Genomic DNA, 22,045 nt, shown 5'->3' on the forward strand with positions numbered 1-22,045 from the left:
CCCCTCGTGTTAACAATTTCTGCCCTGGGAAATAGTATCTGGCTATCGACTCTATCTATGCCTCTCGTTATCTTGTACACCTCAATTAGGTCCCCTCTCTTCCTTTTTTTCCAATGAAAAAAAGTCCGAGCTCAGTCAAGCTCTCTTCGTAAGATAAGCCCTCCATTCCAGGCAGCATCCTGGTAAACCTCCTCTGAACCCTCTCCGAAGCATCCACATCTTTCCTATAATAAGGTGACCAGAACCGAACACAGTATTCCAAGTGCAGTCGAACCAAAGTTTTATAGAGCTGCAACAAGACCTCACGGCTCTTAAACTCAGTCCCGCTGTTAATGAAAGCCAAAACACCATATGTTTTCTTAACACCCTTGTCCACTTGGGTGGCAATTTTAAGGGAACTATGTACCTGCACAACAAGATCCCCCTGTTCCTCCACACTGCCAAGAATCCTGTCTTTAATCCTGTACTCAACTTTCAAGTTCGACCTTCCAAAATGCATCACTTCACATTTACTGACTTTCACTGACTGAACTGGTCCTCACCCTGAATAACTTCTCTTTTCAATCCTCCCACTTCCTCCAAACTAAAGGAGTTGCCATGGGCCCCAGCTATGCCTGTCTCTTCGTAGGATATGTGGAACAGTCCATCTTCCGCAACTACACTGGCACCACCCCCCACCTTTTCCTCCACTACATCGATGACTGTATCGGCGCTGCCTCGTGCTCCCACGAGGAGGTTGAACAGTTCATCAACTTTACTAACACCTTCCATCCCGACCTCAAATTCACCTGGACTGTCTGAGACTCCTCCCTCCCCTTCCTAGACCTTTCCATTTCTATCTCAGGCAACCCACTCAACACAGACATCTACTACAAACCGACTGACTCCCACAGCTATCTGGACTACACCTCCTCCCACCCTGCCCCCTGTAAAAACTCCATCCCATATTCCCAATTCCTTCATTTCCGCCGCATCTGCTCCCAGGAGGACCAGTTCCAACACCGCACAGCCCAGATGGCCTCCTCCTTCAAGGACCGCAGATTCCCCCCAAACGTGATCGACGATGCCCTCCACCACATCTCCTCCACTTCCCGCTCCTCTGCCTTTGAGCCCCGCCCCTCCAACCGCCACCAGGACAGAACCCCACTGGTTCTCACCTACCACCCCACCAACCTCCGTATACAGCGTATCATCCGCAGTCATTTCCGCCACCTCCAAACGGACCCCACCACCAGGGATATATTTCCCTCCCCTCCCCTATCAGCGTTCCGCAAAGACCACTCCCTTCGTGACTCCCTCGTCAGGTCCACACCCCCCACCAACCCAACCTCCACTCCCGGCACCTTCCCCTGCAACCGCAGGAAATGTAAAACTTGCGCCCACACCTCCTCCCTCACTTCCCTCCAAGGCCCCAAGGGATCCTTCCATATCCGCCACAAGTTCACCTGTACCTCCACACACATCATCTATTGCAACCGCTGCACCCGATGTGGCCTCCTCTACATTGGGGAGACGGGCTGCTTACTTGCGGAACGCTTCAGAGAACACCTCAGGGACGCCCGGACCAACCAACCCAACCACCCCGTGGCTCAACACTTTAACTCTCCCTCCCACTCCACCGAGGACATGCAGGTCCTTGGACTCCTCCACCGGCAAAACATAACAACACGACGGTTGGAGGAAGAACGCCTCATCTTCCGCCTGGGAACCCTCCAACCACTACGGATGAACTCAGATTTCTCCAGTTTCCTCATTTCCCCTCCCCCCACCTTGTCTCAGTCGGTTCCCTCAACTCAGCACCGCCCTCCTAACCTGCAATCTTCTTCCTAACCTCTCCGCCCCCACCCCACTCCGGCCTATCACCCTCACCTTGACCTCCTTCCACCTATCACATCTCCATCACCCTTCCCCCAAGTCCCTCCTCCCTATCTTTTATCTTAACCTGCCTGGCACCCTCTCCTCATTCCTGATGAAGGGCTTATGCTCGAAACGTCAAATTTCCTATTCCTTGGATGCTGCCTGACCTGCTGTGCCTTAACCAGCAACACATTTTCAACTGTGATCTCCAGCATCTGCAGACCTCATTTTTTACCCTCACTTCACATTTATCCAGGTTGAACTCCATCTGCCACCTCTCAGCCCGTCTCTGCATCTTGTCAATGTCATGCTGCAGCCTACAACAGTCCTCTATACTGTCAACAACATCTTGCTAACCCATCCTTCAATCTCCTCATCCAAGTCATTAATAAAAATTACAAAGAGTAGAGGCCCAAGAACAGAGTCCTGTGGAACACCACTCACCACTGACTTCCACGCAGAATACTTTCCTTCCACTACCACTCGCTGTCTTCTGTTGACCAGCCAATTCTGTATCCAGACAGCTAAATTTCCCTGTATCCTATTCCTCCTGACCTTCTGAACGAGCCTACCATGGGGAACCTTATCAAATGCCTTACTGAAGTCCATATACACCACATCCACAGCTCGACCCTCATCAACTTGTTCAGTCACATCCTCAAAGAACTCAGTACGATTTGTGAGACATGACCTACCCCTCACAAAGCTGTGCTGACTACATTTCATCAAGCCATGCTCTTCCAGATGGTCATAAATCCTATCCCTCAGAATCCTTTCTAACACCTTACAGACGACAGACGTGAGACTGACTGATCTGTAATTGCCGGGGATTTCCCTATTTCCTTTCTTGAAAAGTGGAATTACATATAAACAGGAATGTCAGTCATCTTGTTCACTCTGAGAGCTGGCTCTGAGGGAGCTGGGTCGGTGTCAAGAACTGTCCACGTGTAAATAAAGGCTTGCTTGGTTGAATGGATGCCAGCGTCTGTGAAGTTATTTCAAGTCGTGTTTGATTCCATATCCCCTCACCACATGTTTAAGCATAAGCAAATCATCAACATTGTGTAAGGCAGTGACCAGGGGAAGGCCAATCCTGGCTTTGCTGGGGTCACTTCCCCATTGCTTTTTCTTTGACCTCAGGAATTATTTGAATGGTGATTTAAATTCACGCCTCAGTTTGGAGCTTTGCTAGGAGCTTCTGCTGCTGCATTACTTTTATAATTAAAACTCAGAGCTGCTTACATAGTTCCATAATATAGTCTGTAATCTTATCTTTCATCAGTTTTCTTTCAATGATCCCTATTATTAAACCCTTTGGAGCCTTGTAACCTCAGTCATTAGTTCATAAAGGATCAATTTGATTGTTCAGTTGTGAATAGCCAATAATCTCAGTGATATTGCAATGGCCTTTCAACTGGATGTCTTTTGGTTGGATTCATGTTTTGTACTACCCCTGAGCACCACTGGTTGTGCAATTTCTGCTTGACTCCCAGAAATTACAATATAGTTTTCACAAGCTTGTCTGTAAAGTGGGTCCCTTGACTAGAATCTGCAGGGGTACCCATAACCACAGTATCACTTCCTCTCTGTATCTAGTGATCTGTATCTGCAGTGTACTTCCTGATCATAAGTGCTTTGATTCACTTAATGAATTGATCTATCATCACCAAGAAGTAAGCATTCCCCTTGCACTTAGATAAGGACCCTGTAAAGTCAATCTGCAAATTTTCCCAAGTGCCCTTGTGTCGAGGTTGGTTTCCCACACAAATGCCTTTCCTTGCGGTTATGTTGTGTACAAACACAATGTTAGTGACTATAACTTACCTCTTTCCTGATCCATGCCTGGGCACCACATGAATACATTTCAAGTTCTTGTAACATGTCTTCTTCATTCCTTGGATTTGTATCCCCATGTAAATTTGTCTAATGCATCTGAATGCTGATATGTAGTCTATGATTGCATTTCATTCACCTTGTCCTGTACTGGTTTATGGTCTATTCACTCACCTTGGCCTGGACTGGTTTATGGTCTATTCACTCACCTTGGCCTGGACTGGTTTATGGTCTGTTGTCTGGGGTGCATATCAAATCAAACATGAACTACACCTGGAGGACCATCAACTTGGTGAAAGTCACAATTTGGTCGGCCTGATGTTTTGAGGAATGCACTAAAAGTTGGGGCTACCACTGTAGAGGTACAATGACGAATAAATCTGCGCTGAATAATGTCAAGCTTCTGGAGTGATTATGGGGCTGCACCATCCAGGCAAAGGGGGAGCAAAAAAAAGTTCAGGAGCAGAGACAGTTATATAAAAGTTACACGGAGATAGTTACTCCAAGAAATGAAGATACTTGGGTGACTGTTAGAAGGGGTAAGAAGCAGTCAATGCACAGATCCCCGGTGGCTGTTCCCCTCAATAACATGTATACCGTTTTGGATACTGTTATGGGGGAGGGGACAACTTACCCCATGGCACAGAGTCTGACCCTGTTGCTCAGAAGGGAAGGGGGGAGAGGAGTGCTCATTGGGGACTCAATAGTTAAGAGGACAGAAAAGAGGTTCTGTGGGAACGAGAGAGACTTGTGGTTCGTGCATTGCCTTCCAGGTGCCAGGGTATGTGATGTCTCAGATTGTTTTTTTGAGATCCTTGAGGGGGAGGGATAGCAGCCCCAAGTCGTGGTCCACATCGGCACTAACAACATAGGTAGAAAGAGGGATGGGGATTTAAGGAAGAAATTCAGGGAGCTAAGGTGGAAGCGCAGAGCTAGAACAAACAGATTGTTTTCTCTGTTTTATTACCCGTGCCACATGCTAACGAGGCAAGGAATAAGGAGAGAGCAGTTGAACATGTGGCTACAGGGATGGTGCAGGAGGGAGGGTTTCGGATACCTGAATAATTGACGGTCATTCTGGGTTGGGTGGAACCTCTACAAACTGGCCCTCTACACCTGAACCAGAGGGGTACCAATATCCTTGTAGGGGTGGGGGTGATCTTTGCTAGTGCTCTTTGGGAGGGTTTAAACTAATTCAGTCGGGGGGGGGTGGGAACCTGAGTTGCAGCTCCTGTGTTCAGGAGATTGAGAGTAGTAAGGCCATGAATAAGGTTTCAAGGTCTCAGGAGTATACTGGCAGGCAGGAAGGTGGTTTGATGTGTGTCTACATCAACACCAGGAGCATCTTGAATGAGGTGAGTGAACTTGTAGCATGGATTGGTACATGGGACTTCGATGTTGTGGCCATTTTGGAGACATGGATAGAGCAAGGACAGGACAGGAATGGTTGTTGCAGGTTCAGGGGTTTAAATGTTTCAGTTAGAATAAAGAACATGGGAAAAGAGGGTGAGGTGTAGCATTGTTAGTCAAAGACAGTATTACAGTGTCAGGATGTTTGATAAAGATGTGTCTACTGAGGTAGTATGGGCTGAGGTTAGAAACAGGAAAGGAGAGGCCACCCTATTAAGAGTTTTCTATAGGCCTCCCAAAAAGTTCCAGCAATGTAGAGGAAAGGATTGCAAAGATGATTCTGGATAGGAGCAAAAGTAATAGGGTAGTTGTTATGAGGGATTTAATCGTTTTAAATATTGACTGGAAATGCTATAGTTCGAGTACTTTAGATGGGTCAGTTTTTGTCCAATGTGTGCAGGATGGTTTCCTGATATAGTATGCAGACAGGCCAACAAGAGCCGAGGCCACACTGGACTTGGTACTGGGGAATGAACCAGGCCAGGTGTTAGATTTGGAGGTAGGTGAGCACTTTAGTGATAGTGACCACAATTTGGTTACGTTTACTTTAGCAATGGAAAGGGATAGGTATATACCGCAAGGCAAGATTATAGCTAGGGGAAAGGCAATTATGATGTGATTGGGTGAAATTTAGGATGCATAGGATAGGGAAGGAAACTGTGGGGGATGGGCACAATTGATATGTGGATCTTATTCAAGGAACAACAACTACTGCGTGTCCTTGATAAGTATGTAACTGTCAAGCAAGGATGAACTGATCGAGCAAGGAAACTATGGCTTACTAAAGAAGTTGATTCTCTTGTCAAGAGGAAGAAGGAGGCTTATGTTAGGATGAGATGTGAAGGCTCAGTTAGGGTGCTTGAGAGGTAGCCATGAAAGACCTAAAGAGAGAGCTAAGAAGAGCCAGAAGGGAACATGAGGAGTCGTTAGCAGATAGGATCAAGGAAAATCCTAAAGCTTTCTATAGGTATATCAGGAATAAAAGAATGACTAGGATAGGAGTAGGGCTAATCAAGGATAGTACTGGGAAGTTGTATTTGGAGTCCGAAGAGATTGGGGAAGAGTTAAATGAATATTGTTTGTCAGTATTCACACAGGAAAAAAGAAAATGTTGTCGAGGAGAATACTGAGATACAGGCTACTAGACTAGATGGGATCCAGTTTCACAAGGAGGAGGTGTTAGCAATTCTGGAAAGTGTGAAAATAGTTAAATCCCCTTGGCCGGATGGGATTTATCCTAGGATTCTCTAGGAAGCCAAGGAGGAGATAGCAGAGACTTTGGCTTTGATCTTTATGTTGTTATTATCTACAGGAATAGTGCTACAAGACTGAAGGATAGCAAATATTATTCCCTTGTTCAAGAAGGGGAGTAGAGACAACCCTGGTAATTATAGACCAGTAAGCCTTACGCCTTCAGTTGTTAAGAAGGCGTACTTCTGTTGTGGGCAAAATTTTGAAAAGGATTAGAAGAGATTGGATTTATAATAATCAAGACAGGAATAATTTGATTAGAGATATTTAACACAGTTTTGTGAAAGGGAGGTCAAGCCTCACAAACCTTATTGAGTTCATTGATTCAGGTGGATGAAGGTAAAGCGGTTGATGTGCTGTATAGGGATTTTAGTAAAGCATTTGATAAGGTTCCCCACAGTAGGTTATTGCAGAAAATATGGAGACATGGGATTGAGGGTGATTTAGTGGTATGGATCAGAAATTAGCTAGCTGAAAGAAGACAGCGGATGGTGGTTGATAGGAAATGTTCATCCTGGAGTTCATTTACTAGTGGTGTACTGCAAGGATCTGTTTTTAGGGCCACTGCTGTTTGTCATTTCTGTAAACGACCTGGATGAGGGTGTAGAAGAATGGGTGAGTAAATTTGTGGAAGACACTAAAGCCGTTGGAGTTGTGGATAGTGCAGAAGGATGTTGCAGGTTACAGAGGGACATAGATAAACTGCAGAGCTGGGCTGAGAGGTGGCAAATGGAGTTTAATGAAGAAAAGTGTGAGGTGATTCACTTTGGAAGGAGTAATAGGAATACTGAGTACTGGGCTACTGATAAGATTCTTCGTAGTGTGGATGGGCAGAGAGATCTTAGTATCTATGCATAGACCCCTGAAAGTTGCCATCCAGTTTGATAGGGTTGTTAAGAAGGCGTACGGTATGTTAGCTTTTATTGGTCGAAGGATTGAGTTTCGGAACAATGAGGTCATGTTGCAGCTGTACAAATCCACGGTACGGCTGCAGTTGGAGTATCACGTACAGTTCTGGTCACCGCATTATCGGATGGATCCTGAAGCATTGGAAAGGGTGCAGAGGATGTTGCCTGGTATGGAGGGAAGGTCTTATGAGGAAAGGTAAGGGAAATGAGGCTGTTTTCATTAGAAGGTTAAGAGCCAGTTTAATAGAGGTATGCAAGACAATCCGAAGATTAGATTGGGTGGACAGTGAGAGTCTTTTTCTTCGGATGGTGACGGCTAGCATGAGGGGACATAGCTTTAAACTGAGGGGTGACAGATATAGGACAGATATCAGGTTTTTTACTCAGAGAGTAGTAAAGGCGTGGAATTCCCTGCCTGCAACAGTAATGGACTCGCCAATATTAAGTACATTTAAACAGTCATTGGTTAAACACATGGATGAAAATGAAATAGTTTAGGTTAGATGGGCTTTAGATTGGTTTCACAGGTCAGCACAACATCAAGGGCCGAAGTGCTTGCACTGTGCTGTAATGTTCTATGTCCTTTTTTTATATACTGTAAATTTAAAATTTTATTGCGAAACCTAGTAAAACATAGTAAACAATATTTATATTAATTGAATATTTTCTTAATTCCAATTTGACATATTTTTGCCTTTGGTTTTAATATCTTTTGTCAATATTAAGTCCATTATAACCATGTAGAATTTAACACACTGTACAGAAAAGATGAATTTTCTTGAAAGTGTATTATTCAAGTTGAAATGTTTTGTCATTGTTAAAAATTTTATAAATAAGGAATACTTTATTGTAAAGAAGACCAGTTTGGCCCAAATGTGACCCAGTCATCCAAATTCTTGATTTGATTATGTAATTCACTTTTTGTAATCAATCAGAATGTCCTGAAGAAGGGTCACTGGACCCAAAACATTAACTCTGATTTCCCTCCACAGAGGCTACCAGACCTGCTGAGATTTTCCAGCAACTTCTGTTTTTATTTCAGATGACAGCTTCCATTGTTCTTTCAGTTTTTCCTAATTTTTCCCCACTTTTGACCTAGAAATGGAATGGTATTGATATTTTTGCATAACATCTGTTACTACCATTGATGTTTGACAGTTGTCAGTGTGTCCCTGCATGCTGGTGATAAAGATTTCTGATTTTAATCCATTCCAGACTCTAAGTGGATTTGTGCCCAACAATGTGGCATCACAAACACTGACAGCTTTGGCTAAAGGAACATCCATATGGTGGCAGACACTAGAGGGTGAGCTTATTCTGTACCATTCTATGCCCAGGTATGTCTGGCTGACCCAAAAAATCAGAAATTGCTGGAGAAACTAAGCAGCAGGTCTGGCAGCATCTGTGGAGAAAGATCAGAGTTAATGTTTCAAGTCCAGTGACACTTGTTAAGAACTCAATAGCTGTCTAACCACTCAGGCGTCCTCAGAACCTTAGGGATGACAAACATTGGAACAGGTTTGGAGAGGCTATACATCTGAAACTGGGGAAGAGATAGGGAACACCTCTGAAACTTTGGAGGAAGAAACCAAAATTAAAGAGACAGTCATCCCAACACTGACGGTCCACGAGCTTCCAGACACAGCCAGTTTGCTCATCAGTGGGCTTAGTGAGCCACTCTTGGTCATGGACATTGACATCTTTTACTCAGAGAAATTTTGTGCCCTTAGTGCATCTTCTAAGATGTTCTCACCCTATCGGATTATTGTTTCATTAGCTGAGGGAAGATGGTAAATGGAAGTCAAATAAGGTTCGCTTGACTTGATACCCTAAGTCTTCTTCGAGCTGAATCAATGTTGAAGACTCCAAGAAACACTCCTCCTCTACTATTTAGCAAAGTGTTTTCACCTTAGTGGGCAAGCCAAACCCAGGGATAGCAAAGATGGAGTTTTGTATTTTGGATCTAAAGTTGATAGGTTTTTGATATCTAAAGGTACTATGGGGTTTGCAATGGAATATGGAACAAAAGTGGTTATACGGAGATCTATCGCAGTTCAGTCATTGATCTCATTGAATGATGGACTGTGCTGATGGGCTGGCACGGCTCTTAATTTGGCAACAGCCATAATTATGTAACTACAACTATGTCAAGCTGTCAGTTGACTATGTGTGAGGCAACTGTGCCAATTTTGCCACAAGTCAACAGTTATTAATAGTAATGTTGCTTGAGCTGTCTGATTTTGTTACGGTTGATGCTAAGTGGTCCATTCAGTTTCATTATACTTGCTCTTGCTCATAGACATTTGATTCTTTGAGGCATGCTAGATCATTTTAGAGGGGAATTAACTGAATTCAAATTCCTCTCTTTACCCTGTTAGGACTTCAATTCATATCTAGTTTATTAGCCCAGCCTTCTGGGTTACTCATTCTGTAAGATCACCTATTATGTCACTGTATCTGTCTGTATAGGTGCCTTTGCTTGAGTACTGGACCTGGTTACCGCTACTGTATAGCAATTGCTAGTAATAAAGAGTTTAACTGCACATGTAACTAGTTCCTAACTGCACATGTAACTAGTTCCAAACAAGTTCTGTATTGAATATGAAACAGTATAGTAGAATGATAAACTCTATTATTTTGGATTTTTGGCTATGATGAGGACATAGTAAGGAATTATATAAATGCACGTTATTTTTCAAAAGATTTATTTGAAATGGTTTGATGCGACCTTTTGTTTATCTGATCTTCAAATGAATTGGAACTAAATTAAATGTATTAAATTTTAAACATATATTTGCTGTAGCTTATATTAACAGGATGTTTGTGTCACCTAGGATCCCAGTTAATAGAATACTATACATTATAAGTTGCAAATATACTCTTGTTTTCAAATGAATACAAATGTGTAATATAATAATGATGGTATGCATTTTAAACATTCACAGGGATCCCAGCCAGTTGATCAATGAAACAGTGTGGTTAAGACATCAAAATTGAATTTTACTGTTAGTGTTAAAATGTTTAGGGTGATTAGAATTGAGCAGCTGAAGTGAAGTGAAGTTAGCAGCTAAGGTTTTATGGCTGGACTTATAATATCATACATAAAACTAAAGTGATTTAAATATTTATTTCAGAACCAAATGGAATCGTTAGACAAACATGTGAATATGTTAATAGACTACATGTTCGGTGCTAGAGGTAAGTCAATCTAATTAGACTGAAATCTGATGCATATGTAAGAAATATGGATATTGTCTGATGTGCACATATACACCCATTGTATACATATACCGTATGATAGGAAACAGAGTAATGTTCAATAGATAGTTTTTAGTCTGGAGGAAGATTAGGGTTAGTGGAGTTCTCCATGGGTCAGTATTGGAATCCTTGTTTATTTCTGATATTTATTAATAGGGGCATAGATTACAGGAACAAGGAGATGATATTGAATTTGCATAAGGTGCTTGTTATATCTCAGCTGAATAATTGTGTACAGCTGTGAGTGCCACATCGGAAAGATGCAAATGCAATGGAGAGAACGTGGAGGCAATTTGCAAGATTGATTTCAGGAATGAGAAACTTCAGTTATGAGGAGAGATTGAAGAAGCTGGAACTGTTCTCTTTGGAGAGAAGATGGCTGACAGGAGATTTGATAGAAGTTTTCAAAGCACAAACAGGCTGGGGTGAAGCTGTTCTCACTTCTATGAGGAAAAGATGGGAGGGTATAGGTTTAAAGAAATGTGCAAAGAAGCAGTTGATGAAAAGAAGTGAGAAAATTTCTTTTTCCATATAGCAAGCTGTGCAATACACTACCTAGAAATATGGTGGAGTCAGATTCAATTGAGACATTCAAGAGAACATTAAATTAATAGAAATAAAGTGCAAGCGTAAGTGGAAAAAACAGGAGACTGGCTCTAGGTAACATTGTTCGAAGAGCTGCTGCAGGCATAAGCTTTGGATTAACCTCTTTCTGCACCATACCAATTCTGAGATTCTATGATAAATGCTATGTGTAACAGAATGAAAATTTTGCAGAAAGATAATTTCACTTTCAAGCTTTTTGTCTAGCACTGATCAGGACTGAAATAGGCATGCATTTGTCATAGTCTACTTGGACTTCACTAATGCTTTTGAAAGAGCCCTGCATAGGATACTGGTAGTGAAGGTATGAGCTCATGGGATCCAAGAAAATTCGATTAATTGGATTCAAAATTGGCTGAGTGGCAGGAAGCAGAGGGTGTTCCTATGACTGGAGACCTGTGTTCAGTGGAATTCTGCTGAGATCAGTGTTGGGACTCTTGCTGCTTGTGGTATAAATAAATTACATTGACTTGAATGTAGGAGGCATTTGGCCAGCATTGGCATTCCTGCTGCCATCTCACCCACCCCCTCAGGTTTGGAAATATCAGGTTTAGCCTGGTGTGGAGTCTTCTCCCCATCAGTAACTCTGCTGGAGCTATCCCTGTTGTTGCATGTGGTGTGATCCTATAATCGAACAGGAACCGGGATAGTTTGGTGTCAATTGACACTGTTTCTTTAAGCCTGCCTTCAATATTTGGACCGGTCTTTCCGCTAGACTGTTGGACCTGGATGGTGTCGAGCTTTACTTATGTGCTGAATGCCATTAGACTTTAGGAAATATTCAAATTCCTGCTGGTAAATGATGTCCCATTATCAGCGACCAATACTTCTGGGAGTCCATGTATTTGGAATGATATAATCACAGCCTCTCAATTATTATTTATTATTGCCAGAAGAACTTTATGCCCATCCAATCACTTTGTCATGGGCTCAATATTCCTGGTCATTGTGGATGCCCATTCAGAGTCCAAGATTTATCCAACCATTCCCACGAATTTTAGGGTATTGCTGGTGGCAGGTGTTTTCCTTATTAGCACTCTGGGCACTGCCCCACCACTGCCCCAGGTTCCTGTGACTGGAGACCTGTGTTCAGTGGAGTTCTGCTGAGATCAGTGTTGGGACTCTTGCTGCTTGTGGTATAAATGACAGCATCCAAGCCTGACCATCACGCACAGCTTTTTGCCACCATTTTTACCTTGGAAATCCTTGGATGGCTGTGGTGGAGTTCTGCTGTGGGTTGGCCTAGGATCCCTCTGCTCAGGACGTGCCCTGAAGCTCTCTGATTGCCTACACTCAAGTGGTGTTCCCCAAGCTCAGTTGGGCAGGTGAGGGTGTCCTCTTCCATTGGGATGCTGTGTGATTCCTATGTTCCACTTCTTCCATTTTCTAATGTGGTTCCTGTTTGAAGTCCAGGTAGGCTTCAGCGAGTAGGCACTTCTGCATAGTTATGTCTTTAATCCCACATACCAAATGATGCTTCATCATCTTATTCAGGGTTAACCCAAAAATCACAGGCCTCTGCCAGCCATCATAACCTCATCAAAAATCCTGATACGATTCCCCCAGTTCTCTAACTGCTGACTAAGACAGAAAGCATCTCAGGATTAGAGAAGGTTCGAGGTTGTAATATTCCTTAACCAACTTCGTCCACTCTTGGAAGGTTTTAATGTCTGGAGTCTCTTATAACCAGAAATGCGGTGGGTTCACACGCAGTCAGAAGGATTACTCATTGCTTTTCATTTGCCCCAATGCCATGTGCCCAGAAAAAAAAATCACACTCTTGTCACTGCTGAAATAACTGCAGAGAGACTGGTTCTCGTCACCAAGTCTCCCTTTATTTACTAGTGCACAGTTCTGAGACAGACGTCTAGGGTAAAAGGAAAAGCTGGTAGATGCAAGAAATGCTAGATGACTAGAGAAACGGAGGTTTTGATTAAATAACAGAAGGAAGCGTATGTCAGGCATAGACGAGAGAGATTGAGAGAATCCTTAGAATACAAAGGCAGTAAGGAGTATAGTTAAGTAAATCAGGAGGGCAAAAAGGGGACATGAGATAGCTTTGACAAATGTGGTTAAGGTGAATCAAAAAAATTTTTCATAAATAAATTTAAGGACAAAAGGATAATGTGGGAGAGAACAGGCCCCCTCAAAGATCAGCAAGGTGGCCTTTGTGTGGAGTCGCAGGAGGTGGAGGAGATACTAAACTAATGTTTTGCATCAGTGTTTACGGTGGAGAAGGAAAAGGAAGCTATAGAATGTAGGGAAATAGATAGTGACATCTTAAAAATTACAAGGGAGGAGGTGTTGGATGTCTTGAAATGCATAGAAGTGGATTAGTCCCCAGGACCTAATCAGGTGTACTCTAGAACTCTGAGAAGCTAAGCAAGTGATTGCTGGGCCCCTTGCTGAGATATTTGGATCATTGATAGTCACAGCTGAGGTGCTAGAAAACTGGAGGTTGGCAAACGTGGTACCACTATTTAAGAAAGGTGGTCCGGAAAAGCCAGGGAACTATAGACTGATGACCCTGACATCTGTGGTGGGCATATTATTGGATGGAATCCTGAGGGACAGGATGTACATGTATTTGGAAAGGCAAGGACTGATTAGGGGTAGTCAACATGGCTTTGTGCGTGGGAAATCATGTCTCTCAAATTTGATGGAGTTTTTTTTTGAAGAAGGGGCAGAACAGTGAACGTGATCTATATGGACTTCACTAAGACGCTTGACAAGGTTCTTCATGGCTAGCAAAGTTAGATCACATGGAATGCAGGGAAAATTAGCCATTTGGATACAGAACTGGCTCGAAGGTAGAATGTGATGGTGGAGGGTTGTTTTTCAAAAGGAGGCCTGTAACCACTTTTGGATCGATGCTGCGTTCACTACTTTTTGTCATTTATATAAATGATTTGCATGTGAACATAGGAGGTATAGTTAGTAAGTTTGCAGATGACAACAAAATTGGCAGTGTGATGATCAGTGAAGAAGGTTACCTTGGAGTATAAAGGGATCTAGATTGGATGAGCCAATGGGCTGTGGAGGGTGCAGATGGAGTTTAATTTAATGTGAGGTGCTGATTTTTTGGGAAAGCAAATCAGACCAGGACTTATACACTTAATGGTAAGGTCCTAGGGAGTGTTGCTGAACAAAGTGGCACAGTGGTTAGCACTGCTGCCTCACAGCGCCTGTAGACCCGGGTTCAATTCCCGACTCAGGCGACTGACTGTGTGGAGTTTGCACGCTCTCCCCGTGTCTGCGTGGGTTTCCTCCGGGTGCTCTGGTTTCCTCCCACAGTCCAAAGATGTGCGGGTCAGGTGAATTGGCCAAGCTAAATTGCCCGTAGTGTTAGGTAAGGGGTAATGTAGGGGTATGGGTGGGTTACGCTTCGGCGGGTCGGTGTGGACTTGTTGGGCCGAAGGGCCTGTTTCCACACTGTAAATCTAATCTAATCTAATCTAATCTTCAACCTTTCATGACAGTGGTAAAAGACACCTTGCAGTGCAAGTTCAAAGTGGAGTTGCAGGTGGATAGGATAGTGAAAAAGGCATTTGGTATGCTTTCCTTTATTGTAACACTCTGTTGTCACGTTTATACAAACAAATTTGAGTGAGAACATAGGAGACTTGTTTAGTAGGTTTGTGGATGAGACAAAGTTGGTCATACAGTGAACAGTGAAGAAAGCTATTTAAGAAAACATAAGGTCTTGATTAACAGGGCCAGTAGGCCTTGAGCTAATTTAGATAAATGCAGTGTTGCAGTTTAGGAAGACCAATTAGTGCAGGACTTACACTGTTAATGGTAGGGCCCTGGGGTGTTGTGTTGAACAAAAGATCTGCGGGTGCAGGTTCATTGTTCCTTGAAAGTGGCTTCACAGGTAGATCATGTGATGAAGGCCGTGTTTGGCACTTGTGATTTCATTGCTCAGAGGATTGGGTACAGGAGTTAGAGCATCATGTTATGGCTGTACAAGACATAGGTAAGACCACATTTCAAAAACTGTATAGTTATGGTTGATCTGGTATAGGAAGGATATTATTAAACTGGAAAGAGTAAGAAAAAATGGCTAACAAGGATGTTACTGACAATGGAGCAATTGGGTTATAGAACATATAAAAGTAGAGAACAGGCTCTTTGGCCCACGATGTTGTGCCGAGGATTCATCCCAACATAAAATAAAATAACCTAACCTATGCACCCCTCAATTCACTGATGCCCATGTGCATGTCCAGCAGTTGCTTAAATGTCCCTAATGAATTTGCTTCCACCACCACCACCGATGGCAACACATTGCTTGCATTCACAACTCTCTGCATAAAGAACCTACCTCTGATGCCTCCTCTATACCTTCCTCATAATATCTTAACTATGACCCCTTGTACCAGTCAATCCTGCCCTGGGGAAAAGTCTCTGGCTATTGACTCTATCTATGCCTCTCATTATCTTGTATACCTCAATCAAGTCACCTCTCTTCATCTTTCTTTGCATCCTCTCCAAAGCCTCTGTATCTTTCCTATAGAAGGGTGACCAGAACTGGACACAATATTCCAAGTGTGGTCTCACCAGGGACTTGTAGAGCTGTGGCAAAATCTGCAGCTCTTAAACTCAATCCTCCTGTTAATGAAAGACAAAACACCATATGCTTTCTTAACAACCCTATCCACTTGGGTGGCAACTTTGAGGGATCTATGTACTTGAACACCAAGATCCCTCTGTTCCTCCACACTATCAAGAATCCTGTCTTTAATCCTATATTCAGCATTCGAGTTTGGCCTTCCAAAATGCATCAGTTCGCATTTATCCAGATTGAACTCCATCTGCCATTTCTATGTCACGCTGCAGCCTACAGTACCCTCTATACTATCGACGACGCCTCCAACCTTTGTGTCATCTGCAAATTTACTAACCCACCCCTCAACCTCCTCATCCAAGTCATTTGTAAAAACTACAAAGAGCAGAGGCCCTGTGGGACCACACTCAACCCTGTCTTCCAAGCAGAATACTTTCCATCCACATCCACTCTGCCTTCTGTCACGCAACCAATTCTGAATCTAGATAGCCAAATTTGCCGAGAGGAGCGAAGGACTTCTGGGGAGTTTTTAAGTGGGTGACATCTAAACCCGAGATTCTACACCAAACGGCCTCCCTCCCACCCACCTCCTCTAACCTTACTAAAAGTCTGCAAACTAGGTAAGCTTTCAGGTTTCTCTTTTTCTTCTCTTCCTTTGTTTAGCTCTGAGCAGGCTTTCAGAGTAGTGGGATATGGATGTTAGGGCAGTTGCATGTTCCTCCTGCAGAATGTGACAGGTGAGAGACACTTCACATGTCTGTCTGTTCCTCACCTCACTATATCTTGGCACTGGTAGCAACCCCAAGATCACTACTCTACCTGTCCTGCTCTTCTACTTCCAACCTAGCTCTCTGTAGTCACTTTTCAGATCTTCAATCCCTTTCCTGGTTATTTCATTGGTGCCAATATGTATCACAATTTCTGGATGCTCACCATCCCTCTTCAGAATCCTGTAAACTCGATCAGGGTGAGAGAGAGAAGCGGAGGACTGCTGGGAAGGTGAGTAAAAATCAAAATTTTTTGAACAGAGCGGTGAGGAGAGAGGGTGAAGAGAAACCAGGGCTGTTGGGAAGGTTTTTAAAGGAGAGGCTGGGTTGACTGGGACTTTTTCCCTGGAGTGTAGAAGGCTGGGGGGGGATGATGCTGAGTCTAAGTCCGATGGTAGATTCAGGTACAATTTTATTTTAATACAACTTCATTACAGTTAAAATGTTCTTTACAGTAAGGCACGTGAAAGTTTCAGATTGTCTTAACTTATACAGCTTTCAAAGTGTACACCACCCCCCCACTTGATTACTATTGGTTAGCAGTATTATATTATCCTTCTGTAATTGGCTCTCAGGTCTAGCATCTTACACAGTTTAAACTTGCTGATCATTGAGGTGGTCCACCCCGGTCCTTCACAATGTTTCCCCAGAATTATCTATCTCCTTGTGGCTTTTCACAGTGGTTACTGTATTCAAGTAACATTTGCCAGTTGCACTGTGTAAACTGCCAATTATGTAGATACTTGCTTCTTACTTTCAAACCTTTTTAAAATTTCTAATTACAGGGAATACAAAAGAATAGTTCCAATAAAGTTATGTGGTTACACCTAGTATTAGAATTCTTCAGCTAACAAGTTGTCTTAATATGTTCATTCAATTCACATTCCAATATCTGCTAATCTTTATTCATTCCTCCCTGTAAAGTTAAGGGCAGCCATTTTTGCTGTGTGAAGCTGAATAGTTTGAATCTTGTCCTCTAATGCTCTTGCTGATTTTTTTTTACACATAAATAAATCTATTGCTACTTCAGAATCTATGTTAATGATTATATGAAGGATTTTAATTAAAACCTACTCTTAATGTTGTAACAGACTGATTTTAATTTATTCAAGAGAAACAACTCATGTGAAATGTTCTTTTCTATGTAAACAACTGCAATTATACATTCAATCTCATCTGAGCAATCTTAATTAGACAGTTATTATTGTTCTACTTGCAGAGACTAAATAAGCAAATATTTTCCCACATGCTGTTAACAGCTGCCCATGGCTGACAGTAGTTGGCCATTTTGTATCACTCAATCATGGGCAACCCTAACAAGTGACCATATTGAGGTTTTATAGAATCATGAGGAGCATGGATAAGGTGAATAGTCAAGATAGGCGAGTTCAAAACTAGAGGGCATAGGTTTAAGATGAGAAGAGGAAAGATTCAAACGGGACCTGAGGGGCAACGTTTTCCCAGACGGTATTGTATATATGGAAGAAGCTGCCAGAGGAAGCACAAAATTATAACATTTAATAGACATTTGGACAGATACATGATTAGGAAAGGTTTATATGGATATGAGCCAAACACAGGCAAATGGGACTAGTCCAGTTTAGGAAATCCAGTTTAGGCCTGCCCACCTCACTGATTAGCATGGATGAGTTGGGCTGAAGAGTCTACTCTGATTCTCGGTGATACTTAATGCATACATCAGCATTAACCCTTTAAACCCTTTGATCACTTTTATAGTCAAGAATAGATTGACGGGGTATGATTAGCAAGGTAGGATTTGTCCTGCTTTTTGTGGACTGTACATACCAGAGCAACTTTTCACATCCCAAGGAGACTCCAGACTTGTCCTGTACTGGACCTACTTGGCTTGGGCCACAATCCATTCCAGAGCACAAGTTTTCAGTGCTATTGCCATAAAGTCATCGGACCCCACATCCTATATCAGTATCAATTACCTTCAGTGTTGTTTGATATCATGGAGTGAATCAAATTGGCTGAAGGCTGACAAAGGGCCTGTTTCCACACTAGGGAATCTAATTTGTGATCTTGGACCTTAGGAGCTAGTCAAAATGGATCATCCACTTAGCACTTTTGGCTGAAGATGGCGACGAATTATTTAGCCTTAACTTTTATGTTGATGTGCTGGGTTGCCACCTTGCTGAGATGGAGATATTGTGGAGTTGCCACTTCTGGTTAATTGTTTAGCTGTCTACCACCATTCATGGCTAGACTTGGTAGGACTATAGAGATTTTATTTGATTCTTTGGTTGTGGCATGAGTTACCACTTACACTGTCACTGTCTATTGCATGCCACTTCTATTATTTGAGATGCAAGTAGTCTGTTATAGCTTCACCAGGTGAGCACCTCACTTTTTACATATGCTAGGTGCTACTCCTGTTATGCTCTCCTGCCCTCTTAATTGAACCAGGGTGTGCTGATAATGATAGAGTAGGGAAATGCAGGACCATGCTGCTGATTATCAACAGTGTCTCATTGATTCCCTGTTTGATTTGTTTGAAATCTATCCCATTTAGTATAGTGGTAGTGTCACTCAGTATAATAGAGTAACCTGAAGACAGATCCCAACTCCTCCATGTCATGATAAAATATACCTGAGATGGATAATTTGATGTGTTTTGTTAGGCTTTTCCAGCTTTTTGGTCCCCTTACCACTGGCCATCAGACCCAAACTCAGTATTGGTAGTAGTTGCTGTCAAATCACTGGTGGTGATGAACAATTAAGACCTCTACCAAGAATACATGCTGTGCCCTTGTACACTGTACATGCTGTGCCCTTGTACACTGTACATGCTGTGCCCTTGTACACTGTACATGCTGTGCCCTTGTACATTTTGCTGAACATGGAGAAATACTGATTCACCAGCTGAAGGGAGACGGGTTAATCGGCAGTAGGTTTTCTTGCCTGTGTTTGACTTGATGGTATGTGACTTCATGGTGTCCAGAATCAATGTTAAGACTCCCGTTGCAACTCTCTCCCAGCTGTAAACCATTGTTCCACTACCTCTGGATGAGTACCAATGATGTAAAACATAACTGGGACTGATTATAGTTTAAAGATAATGTCCCAGAAGCCACTATGATTCCACGAATGTGACTGTCAGGCTGTTTCTTGACTGGTCTGTGGAAGACCTCTTCTCATTTTGGCAGTTGACCTCAGATGTTAGTATGGAGGCCTTAGCAATTTCACAATGAGTGTTAGCTATCATTGTTTCCATTGTCTAGGTTGATATGGTTGATCCATTTGATTTCATTAGTTTTTGATCTTCTATTGATTTGATAAAACTGACTATTTCAGAGGGCAATTAAGAATCAAGCATGTAGTGATTGTAATAAAGTCAGCCTTGATTGGACAAGGTTAACAGCCCCAAGCAGGGAGACCTGGCTGACAGAGAAAAAAAATCAGGATTGTCAGACATCTTCCTACTCAGCTAGTTCTGAGGGAGTGGGATCAGTGTCAAGAACTTTTCATAAGGGTGACTTGGTGAGGGGATATCGGCCTCTGTGGGGTTATTTCAAAGCAGAGCACTGTGAATCTGAAATCATGTAGACCAAATTAAGTAAGGATAACAGCTTTTCTTGAAGGATATTTGAATTTTATTTTGGTTTAACTTCTGAAATTACTTGAACCTTTTTTGTTGTACGTTGTCTAATACATTTAGATTGGTAAACTCGGGGATCCAGTTCTGAAGTTATTTTCTTTTTAGATCCCAGGGTTAAAGGATGGCTAATGCTGGATTCCTATTTACCTACGTTCCTCCTTACACTCTTGTACCTAATCGCTATATGGCTGGGAACAAAATATATGAAGGAGAAACCTGCATTCTCTCTCAGGATTCACTTAATAATATATAATCTTGGAGTAATGCTTCTGTCTCTCTACATGTTTATTGAGGTAAGATATCATCTCAAATCTAAATAAAACTTTTAAAAAAAAATTGTTGATGTGCTGATATCAAGGTTTGGAGCTAAATCAATAAGGCCATTCATAACAGAATATCTGTTTTACAGGGTAGTGGTTCTGAAGAAACTAATGTTGCATTAAACTCCAACACAATGAGCATCACTGCCATTTTGAGCAGGTTTCATGAGGGAGGGCTGCCAGAGGGAGGCAAGGCTCAGAAAAATTTGTTATGGCTGGAGTATTGGAAAGGCTGCAGTAAAGTTAAGGTGACAAAAAGGCAAATTAAAAGATATGAAGCACGAGTCTGAGAAGAAACTTAAGACTTTAATGCGATTGGAACTTATTTACATAATGATAGCAGTTGGAAGATTTTTCAAGCCCTTGACAAATGAGGTTTATTTGAAAAAATTACATAAGCGAATACACATTATGTTTTGAATTGTGAAGTTTCCCCTGCAATTTCAATATGCCCATGAAGAGGCATCTTGGCTACAAAATTCAGACAAGCCCTGAAAGGCTGGAAACCACCATTTTAGTCATTAAAAATGGTGGGAAGGCCAGTAGGCAGAAAAGATACAATACCATGCCCTGGTATTTTGAACACCTGTTACCTTCACCCTCTTGGGCAGTGCATTCCATTCTATGACATTGGATGAAAATGTTTTTCCTCAGATTCTGTGTAAACCACCAGTTATTCACAGAAGTTGAAGAACTTATGCCCTCTCATCATAGAAACACCTGCCATGTGGAGCAGATACTCATGGTCTGGTCTATGCCTCATAATTTTGTATACCCCAATCAGATCACCCCTCAGCCTTCACTGCTCCAAGCAAAACCAACACAGCCTACCCTGGTCTTCATAACTGAGACTTTCTATCCCAGGCAACATCCTGGTGAATCTCTTCTGTACCGTCTTCAGTACAATCATGTCAATCCAATATTTTTGGGACCAGAACTGCAAACAGTACTGTATCTGTGACCTAACCAATATTTATACAGTTGCAACAAGATGACTTTGCTCCTTTTTATTCCAAGCCTCAGCTAGTAAAGGCATGCTATATGTGATATGCATTCTTCACTATCCTATCTGCCTGTGCAGCCAACTTTAGGGATCTATGAACTTGCATCCCAAAGTCCCATTGTTCCTCCTTGGGGTCTAAACATTCATGATGTAAATAATAACCAAAATAACGGTGTATGCTGTAAACCAGAAACTGCTCAAAGCAGGTCTGGCAGCATCTGTGGCGAGAAATCCGATGTTAGATGCAGTTCTTTACTCAGTAGTAGGGCTGTAGAACACACCGCCTGCAACAGTAGTAGACGCGCCAACTTTAAGGTTATTTAAATGGTCATTGGATAGACATATGGATGAAAATGGAATAGTGTAGGACAGATGGGCTTCGAATTAGTTTCACAGGTCAGCGCAACATTGAAGGCCAAAGGGCTTGTACTGTGTTGTAATGTTCTATGTTCTAACGTTGCGTGTCAAATGACCCTTCTCAACTCAGAACCTTGAACTGAAGTGTTATTTGTGATTTTATCACCAGAGATGCTGCTAGACCTCCTGAGATTTTCCAGCAAATTTTTTTTGTTTCATTCATTGTATAAATCCTTCCCTTATTGGAACTCCCAAAATGCATCATCACACTTGAATCATGACTAAATTC

General features: G+C 42.4%; 1 protein-coding gene across 1 annotated transcript in view; it reads left to right on the forward strand.

Annotated features, from left to right (window-relative positions):
* elovl2 (ELOVL fatty acid elongase 2) overlaps positions 1 to 22,045 on the forward strand; it is a 183,978-nt gene that overhangs the window by 96,458 nt on the left and 65,475 nt on the right. The window contains exons 2-3 of the mRNA XM_060849884.1: positions 10,394 to 10,457; positions 20,182 to 20,369. Of these exons, the coding sequence (XP_060705867.1) occupies positions 10,394 to 10,457; positions 20,182 to 20,369 (252 nt within the window). The remainder of the gene's footprint in view (positions 1 to 10,393; positions 10,458 to 20,181; positions 20,370 to 22,045) is intronic.

The sequence above is a fragment of the Hemiscyllium ocellatum genome, chromosome 34 (genome assembly GCF_020745735.1).
Source record: "Hemiscyllium ocellatum isolate sHemOce1 chromosome 34, sHemOce1.pat.X.cur, whole genome shotgun sequence".
NCBI lineage: Eukaryota > Metazoa > Chordata > Chondrichthyes > Orectolobiformes > Hemiscylliidae > Hemiscyllium > Hemiscyllium ocellatum.